This window comes from Pyxicephalus adspersus, chromosome 1 (genome assembly GCF_032062135.1).
Source record: "Pyxicephalus adspersus chromosome 1, UCB_Pads_2.0, whole genome shotgun sequence".
In the NCBI taxonomy this organism is placed as follows: domain Eukaryota; kingdom Metazoa; phylum Chordata; class Amphibia; order Anura; family Pyxicephalidae; genus Pyxicephalus; species Pyxicephalus adspersus.
In genome coordinates, this window is record NC_092858.1 from 170,134,992 (window position 1) to 170,144,252 (window position 9,261).

Genomic DNA, 9,261 nt, shown 5'->3' on the forward strand with positions numbered 1-9,261 from the left:
GTTTTATCCATAAAAGGGCTAGATGCTTTTTCGCCCATCCCATTTTGGCAAACCAGATCCCGGAGGACTTTTAAAGGACAGAGGAGGAGGTATACATGCTTGCTGCACCGATTCCTATCCAAGCCTACTAAGGGATTTGGTTTAATTGAATAGAAAGATCTCATGGTGTTTTCTTTTCCTTTAATTTATTTTAATATTATTATCATTACTAATATTATTATTATTATTATTATTGCTATTCGACTTCAGCCAATCCAACAAGGAGCTTTCATTTTTTTGTCCGACTTTGTCCTGCAGCCAGCAGGGGGAACAGCTGTTTTACAAAATACAAATTATATACAAGTCAAAACCAACAATTCAGAATTCTGTGATTTCAAAGTTCTGAGTTTCAAATGATTTCCAATCCTAATGATCTCTACTTGAAAATTTAGCCTCTGTATAGATAGTAGGTTGTTTTTCCCATGAAATTTTAAATGGGAACAATTGCACTCACTTCTTTTCTTTACCTTTATGTTACAAGTTTATATCTTTTTACATTTCACTTGAATATAATTTTTAAGTCACTGCTTTTTCTGTTTTATTTTCCTACTAGTGCCCTTCTCTCTATTATATCTCCAGTAAGTATCTGGAACTGCAGGGAAGAGACGATTTTTCAGGTGTATGGTATCACCTCAACATTATCTTATATCCAAGCTCCTGATACCTACCACTAATAACAGACCTATAGGTAAGTTCCACGATTCTCATTCTCCAATGTGGAGTGAATGAAACCCCTAATTCTAGCTTCCTCAGATACTAGAAAGAATGGTTTTCACTCCTTTTTTTGATGAGTGTGTGGCGAAAATCCCGAGACGTTTAAAAGGTGGAAAACAAAAAAGGAGTTAGGATGTCGGCAGATAATTTTAATAATATTTATTATATTAACATTTCTTTTTAGTCCTTCCATACTCCATTATCATCATTTTATATATTCTTGAATATTTTCCTCTTGGGTACAAGTCAAGTCTTGGGTACAAGGATCAATTTCTTGTCTGTCCTAGAAAGGAAGAGAAATTATGTTTATACAATGGCTTTATTACAATTACAACTCTAAAACTGACACATTTCATATATACAAGCCTCAAACTATTAACAGAAAAGCAAATATAAAATGTCACTCCCAAAGATGACATTACAACTTTCATTGGATGGTGGTAACATTTTCGTAGACCCCCAAAACAAGAATCATTCAGGTAATCCAGAAAATGAAAGGGAAGGAAGCCTATAAATATAAATATAATATAATGCCAATATTTTACTTTTAATGGAGTGTGCATTTTCAATGCAAAGATTTCTTTTACAGTACTTTATTCTGCATCTCATTCTAATGGCCAGCATGATTTAAGTCACTTCCTCAATACCCCGATCACCCTGGACCCGTCCAACTCTCTTCACTGTTCTCAGTTCTCCTATCAGCATTATCTTTGTCAACATCTGAATTTGTTGTGCTGCATTTTATCTGAGCTGGTTCTTCCACTGACATGCTAAGCTTCCAGGTATGTACACTGCTTGCAAATCTTAATGATGTAAAACACTTTATGCCTAGAGTTAAGCTTTAGGTAGCATATGAGAAGTGAATATAACCGGGATAAAGACCTTTCAATATTGGGAAAATGTTCCGCGAAATTCCTTGGCATTTGTCCTCCAAAAAATGTCTTTTACAAGATTGCCATAAAACTACAATCCAGGCAGCTTGCACTATCATGGTGAAATCTAGAAATTTTACACATACCTCTGCAAAACCGTCCTCTAGTTGTGCGGCAGATATGTTAGAAGACTTTTTGGAGTATTTTCTGTAAATAAAAGTAGTAGTAGAAGTCATTGGTACTCCTGCTTTCTGTTGCAATCTACGAGTGTATCTCTACATTGGGAGGATTATTCTAACCTATATATCTAATGGGTGTCATTTAGGAAGAAGGGGGGTATATCTCTCTAATGGAAACACAGATAACAACATATACATTAGGAGGATTTACTAAAGGAATTTAAGCTGTTTACCTACAAAGGTAAATTATTACCTTGCAATGGATAGTTCACTTTGCAAAAAATATCCAATCACATGCTGGGGAACTATTCGTGATTTTTCCTTGCAAATGATTGGACGGCTGAAATCAGTAAGCTTCATCTCATTTCTCGATTGCTTAGCTTACTGATAAGGCTTAAGTGAATAACCCGTTTTGGAGTACGGTCAATATTTCTTCAGTGATGAAATTTATTGTTTCTAGTAGAGTGTGAAAAATCTTTTACCTTGGACATTTTTGTATTGATATTCTCATTCTTTATTGCTATCTCAATATGGACAGTAACTTGAAATACCTTAAGCTGCGTACACACGTCAGATTTTTATCGCCTGATAATCGGCATCGGCCAAATATCGGGCGAAAATGTGCCATGTGTACAGTCGGTGTCGTCCATCGTCCCAATGACCGTCCTGCCGGATCCACGGACGATGAACAACAACCGATCTTAATGAAAGGGAAGGGGAGAGCGTGCAGCATAGAGCAGAACAGTGCTGTATGTACAGCATCGTTCATGCATCGTGCAGTCCCTTGTCATTGGAAAGGATCGTGAAAGATCCTTTCCAACGACAAAAATTGCACATGTGTACGCGGCGCAACATTGAACTGATTTTCATTAAAACCAGAAACAATTAAGTCTATCTTTATTTATTATGATTGTGCAGTTTGGATTCCCAAAAACATTCTACCACAAAGCCAGTCTTTGCCATATATCTGCATCTATTGTTGCCTCATCATCCTAAGTTTGACACAAATTCCACAAGTTCTTACCCTTCTATCCCAAGCAAAAATAGTAAAGTGAGGGTTCAGGTTGTTTTTAATCCTCATAATCTCAACAGGTAAAACTGTGTGGAACACGACCAGTTAAACCAAAAAGTGACCTAGGCACATACAGGTGTGATTGCAGATCTGGGATCCCTCCAGGGAACTCCAGCTTTTTAGCCAGGTTGCCAGCCCTTAATTAGGTCCCCAGATCTCTGTTTCTTCATCCAATACCTGCCAGATTAAGGCCACATAAGAAAGTCATCATGGCACCATTTAAAGATGAATCTACCTGTAACTAAGACCTGCTACTGGTCAATGCTACCGGCATGAAGGGATCTGTTACTGGAGAACTGGCATGTCATTGGAGTATTTATTATTGATCGATTGTTGATATCTTCCTCTTCTTATTATTTATTCCATGCCATTGAGAGCTGCTTCGGGTTGATAAAATCTGCCATCTGCCATCAAAAGTCACCTGACTTTTTAAAAATGTTACTTTTACTGACCAATTCTAAACATGTGAAAAAATAACGATGTCTAATTATGGACACAATCTGCTTACTTAATCCAGGGTAAAGATTTAGAATAAATTGTAGGAAGTGGGTTAGTAAAACAGCCAGAATATTAATCTGTCAGAAGGATGTGAGCACAATAGATATAGATATAGGTAGATAGTAGAAGCTATTCTCTGCACATATTGTTCATCAATAATAAGCAACAATAGCAATAACAAGTTAAAATAAAAATGTACATGAAGATACAATTGTATTTGAAGAAAATACCTGACATGTCTTTGAATCCAAAAGATAATAATTGGGGAAAGGAAGAGGAGTATGGCCAATGCTACACGGAGCACGTTGATAAATTTCCTACTTAAACCTGTTAGGAAAAAAATTGCACAATGATCGCTACATGATAATGGATGAAGACAAAGTTGGTGAACAAATGGTGTTTTTAGAGCCAGCTAATATATGAGACAACAAATCTATCATTTACCCTCTCCTACTGCTATAGGTTGCAATTGCTTTCTGCTTTCTACCATCAGTGTTTGTGGAAAGAGATAGAAAATTATCCAATGCTCTCAACAACAATGAATGGTAGACAGGGCTTTACCTATCATGATGTGCATTATTTGCAAGGCAAAGAAAGGGGGTGGCCCCTTTAAGACATCTTCTACCTCTTCCACGGTTAAGCAGCAGAATAATTGGTATCGCAGCCAAGTGAAGAAAAATTACTGGGGGGATCTTAGAGTTCACCACCCACCGTTAGGCTACCCCATCTCCCACTTACATCCACCATAAGCCCCAAACTAGAAGCCCACAAAACAAAACAAACTAAATGCCCACAACACAACACAACCTAGAAGCACAACAACAGCCGTTTTTTTAACAAATAACCATTAACTTTTTAACTATGCAACTTTTGGGAAAAGTTACAGCACATAAAGATATCTTAACACAAATAACAGTGATTAACATGATAAAAAACAACCCGAATATTGTTTCCAAACAAAACAGTAACCAGCCACTGAAAATACCCCCTTATAGGCAATTGAGAGCCCCTACCACCTATATTAACCAACTGGGGGTCTGCCACCTCCTGTTCCCAGCCTTAATGCATTGCCTTGGGAACATCAAACTACATGTGCAGACCCCTGCCAGAAACTGACCTGTTTGCTCTACCCACTTATAACTTAGATACTTTCTGAGACACTAAATATACTGTGGGTCCCCAACCACTGCCACAATATTCCACAAAAAAGGCTGCCCTTGAGGACCATAACTGGTCCCAAAAACAAGAGTTTGTATTGTGGGGTCTGCAGTCTGGGTCTACACTGAGGGCCTGGGAGTACAGTGACTGAGGGTCAGCAATAAGGCCTGTCACTGGGGTCTGAACTGGTGTTTGTCAGCCAGCGTCTTTTCTAAGGCATGTCTCTGGGGGTCTCTACTGAGGCCTGTCATTGGAGGTGTGTACGAAGTCTGTCACTGGGGGTCTGCAATGGGGGGGCTGTACTGGAGCCTATCGCTGGGGGTTTGTACTGGAGCCTGTCACTGAAGAGTGTACTGAGGCCTGTCCCTGGGGGAAATCTGTACTGAGGCATGTCAAGGGGGAAAGTCTATATTAGGGAACCTGCTCTGGGAAATCTTTACTGTGGAGTTTGTAACTCAGGGTCTTTCTCTGGGGATCTGTACTGAGGCCTGTGGAAAAACAATGGTCGGAAAACTGTTTCTTATTATATACACTTACCAACTTCTTTTTCTGTTTGAATGGATGAATTCCAGGGATTTGAAAATGTAGGATGAGACACAAAACATGTCACAGTGACTCCATTCCACTGGTGGAATGTGCTGATCACTGTCCAGGTATCATTTGATTTCTTTATTTTTGTAGTATGTATAGTATCTGAATGAGGGATCCAGGAGATCTCTGCAGCTGGGAATCCACCAATGGCTTTACATTCTGGAAATCCAGAGCTGCCGACATCAAGAGACACAAAAGGCTGGGCTGCACAAAAATAAAACACAAAAAAAGTGTTGATAGATTTTTGCTCCATTAATATTGTCAATACCAGTGGGGTAGCTACATAAAAGGCTTGCTGCAAAAAGAACTCACAGATACTTAACTTCTTGGGGCAACTGTTCTTCTCTCAAGACTGAAAGTCCAAATCCTGTATAAATTCCATATTAGATGGTGTAGGAGCATACACAAGATTTATGATTGTGTCCCAGTGCTCTTGATGTTCAATCCCAACTTCTGCAACCGGAGAACAAGTACTATGCTCTTCCATACCTTGTAGAGAGTACTACAGGATCAGACGCAGTGATGTGCACAAGGTTCCCAAACCTTTCTCAGCTAACAATGGTACCCACAAGGGCCCCAAGTCAGTTCAGTGGGGGGATCCCAAGTAATTTCTGCAGAGGGGGCCACCATTGACTATATCCTCCACTGATGTACTAAGTATTAATAAAAGTCAGCTGCCTCCTTCTAGAAAGTGTTTTCTTTTGTCATAATGGTTCATCCTAACAGAAAAAAGGGACATTGTTTCTATAATATGCTCATCCTATATTCATCTTCCCAGCTGTCCTCCACTCCTACCTTCGCTCCATGTGGTTGTAAAGTTTCTGAACATTTAATGGTTCCCGAGCCTAGATGCTAAACAGAGGCACTACTCTAAGTCATATATGGAAACAATTATGGAGTACGTTACCTTACATTGAAAAAACAAAACAAGACAAATTACAACACACCTAGTATTTGTAAATTGATTGTTCTGATGACAGTCCCCATCGGATTTGATATTTCACAGGTATGATTTCCTCCATCAGATATCTGGGTGTCCTGGATGGTCAGAGATGTATTGGATAATGAAATCCTTGTACTGCAGTTGGTGAATATTTTTGGTCCCTCATTGTATATGACAGCATATGAGAATAAACATAAATAACTATTCATATGATGAAACTTCCAAGAAATTGCTGTTATTCTATTTTCACGATGATCTTCACATTGTAGAACTGTAGAAGTGCCTCTTCTCCCAACCACAACAGTAACTCCTGAAATTTAGAAAATATATCATGTATAAGTTAATACTTAAAATATGATTTACTTTATTGTGTGTTGAATTGATCAGACATCCACATCTTATCACGTGTTCTACATTCAGATATATAAATATTGCTATATATCTATGTAGTGTCACCAGGTAGGTCTATAAATCGGTGTGTTTCTTAAAAGTATCTAACGATACCATATCTGTATGGTACTGCTGGACCTCATACCATTTAGATGTTCTAAAAAAAGCACAAAAAAATAGTAAAAACAAAATTGAAATGCAATGATCATGTGCTAGGAAAGATTGCACGTTATATTGGGGGTTGGAGGCTCCACAGCCAGAGGCTGAGCTCATTTTAAGTACAATGGTTATGGGTTTTCATCTGCAACCATTGTGCATATATTACGCTGCAATACCATGAATGCAGGACGGTTTCTAGCTCTCAGGAAATGGTTGTAGCTGCTGCTGGCTGTATATTGAAAATGTATTTCTGTGACATTGTGATTCCAAAAAACAGAGGAGTCCCCATAGTTCTTTTGCCAGTTGAATGAACTTCTTGGCACACGCATTCACCCTTAATTCACCCTTTCGTCCTTTATGCTTCACTCCCACTATTGTATGCAGGTGATTATTTTCCTGTGCAGTCTGTACGTACTGTGGCATAATCAACTTTTCCATTGTACTAGGAGTTTTACTTTAACTCACACTCCCCCAAATAAGACCACAAGCAGCCTCTCATTGCTCAGGCTGGTCCTGATGTCACCAGAACTAAACCGTCCATGGGAAACCATATACAAGCATCAGCGGACTGCACAAATGTAGACAGGAAGTGGCTGCAAGGGTACTAGATAAGACCAGCAGCATTGAACTTTCAAAGAATCATAAAAAAGTGATAGCAGTATTAAGCAAAAAACATTTAGTACCAGCAACAACCTGTAACTGGCCCATTGGCCATGTAAAGCCCCCATGTATTCTAGATTTGAGCTGCACGGAAAACAATAGCTTCTGCCCTCCTCTTCACTGATATTATTTAAACATTTACTTGGTTAAATCATCGGTTTGAATTGGAGAAGTTTGAGTATTGCACTTAATAGCTGTTGGTGTACATTTTCCTTAAAGCTCTCCCACCGTATGGCCTTCTAAATACCATGGTGGTCCTAAACTTCTTTCATCTATTGAGCTTAACTTAATAGGTCTATGTTCAGATGGGAAACCATGCAACTATCTGCTCTCAGACACTCAGTTTCATCCAATATGGGTTCCAGAACAGAAAGGTGGATATATTGAATTGCCATATTGTTTGCCAAAATGCTCATGCATGTGGTTGTTGTGTGGATCTCTTGCCACGTGTTCAAAGGAAATAAGTTACCTGGTGTCCAGTAAAACACTTTCAGATACTCTGCAATTCTTGTAAACATAAGTTTTATGTAAGCGAGGTAAGTATTGTAATTGAAATTTTTAATGGCACATATTGATTTTCTTTACTTAATCAATATATGCTAAAATTTAAAGAATTGGCATTTTATGATATGCATTATGGTGACCTATTTGCCCATTTATGACCATTTGGTCACTGTTCTTTTTTGTTGTTTTGAACAACTTCACAGAGGAAAATCTGAGCTTTTGTTGGCTACCATTATTTTAGTTGATGTGCATGTTGTTGCTGACAGCAGTGGCAGCAAATTCCCTTTTGATTTGGGTTGTTTGGCTTTTATATATCATTATGTAGTATGTGCTTTTTGCCATTGAAAGTCCTATTTCATATTTTTATGGCCGTTGTCTGTTACCAATAATATTCAGGACTTCAAGGCATTCAGTACTGGTTCCCAAGTGGTGAACTGTAGCAGTTCTGCTTGAAATAACTCTCCATATGAATGTTTCCTAAGACATTGATAATATTATTTGAATTGTTTGTCCTGTGTGCTGTGTGATGTATTTTGGATGCCTGTAATAATGTGACCCGTATTTGGGCAATCTGTGTCTTTGTTTTCAATCTCTCTAACAATATATTGTTTGCATTGTTCACACACCGCTCAGCAGTTTAGCTTTTACAGGACAATAATAGGTGGGAAATATTAATAACATAGTTGGTATTCTGCAATTGTAAACTGAACATAAGGGCTGGGATGCTGCTTGACCTGCCTAATAGACACAAAAAGATCTGCTGCCAATTGTACACTTGACCAATCGATCTAAATGATGGTGACTGATCAATCAGTAATCCCAAAATACAGCAAAATTCTGCCTTTCAACAGTTTTACACAGGTAGAAAGGTATCAGAATTCTGATTGCATCTACTCACACAATTGTACACATGGCAAAATAACAATTTACAAATAATAATATGTGCATCTTGCAATTTTAAATTGGTACAAAGTTAATTTTAGAGCAAAAAAAGTATCATTAGACCCACCAGCGGCTACAAATCATCATAGAAATGGAACAGCCCTCTAAATAGCTCTTTACTCTTTCACATCGCTTGGTGCAGAGGTTTCTCAAATAACATAAAGTAATAGGTGAACTTACCTGTGGTGAGTGTAAATCCACAAATACACAACATCAGGAGGGGAACAATCATGATGCTTGTAGATAATGTGTTTTAGGACTATTACTCAAAACTCGAAAACTACCTTGATTTGTTTTTGATGGTCAGCTCACTACTCAAACTTTACACTTATCTGGTGGTATCAGTTCCTACCTAAACACCGCTCACTAAAACTTCCTGTTATCTAAATTTAGACACTAGAACAAAGAAGACTCATAGACCATCAAAACAAAAAGTCTGTAAGAACGTATTTACCAAGATTGTCATGTAAAATAAATGCATCTATAATAAGTTTACCAAACGGAATACAATTTTGTTGCTCGGTCACTGGGGTAGATTTA

At 38.1% G+C, this 9,261-nt stretch overlaps 1 protein-coding gene across 1 annotated transcript; it reads right to left on the minus strand.

Moving 5' to 3' along the window:
- Window positions 1-928: 928 nt before the first annotated feature.
- Window positions 929-9,039, minus strand: LOC140322974 (cell surface glycoprotein CD200 receptor 1-B-like). Its single transcript, XM_072399658.1, has 6 exons — window positions 8,902-9,039; window positions 6,071-6,376; window positions 5,070-5,327; window positions 3,605-3,701; window positions 1,772-1,832; window positions 929-1,036 (listed from the first exon to the last, which is right to left on the minus strand). Exons 1-6 carry the CDS (start codon window positions 8,951-8,953, stop codon window positions 959-961), a joined length of 852 nt encoding a protein of 283 aa, XP_072255759.1. The 5' UTR covers window positions 8,954-9,039; the 3' UTR covers window positions 929-958.
- Window positions 9,040-9,261: the final 222 nt, after the last annotated feature.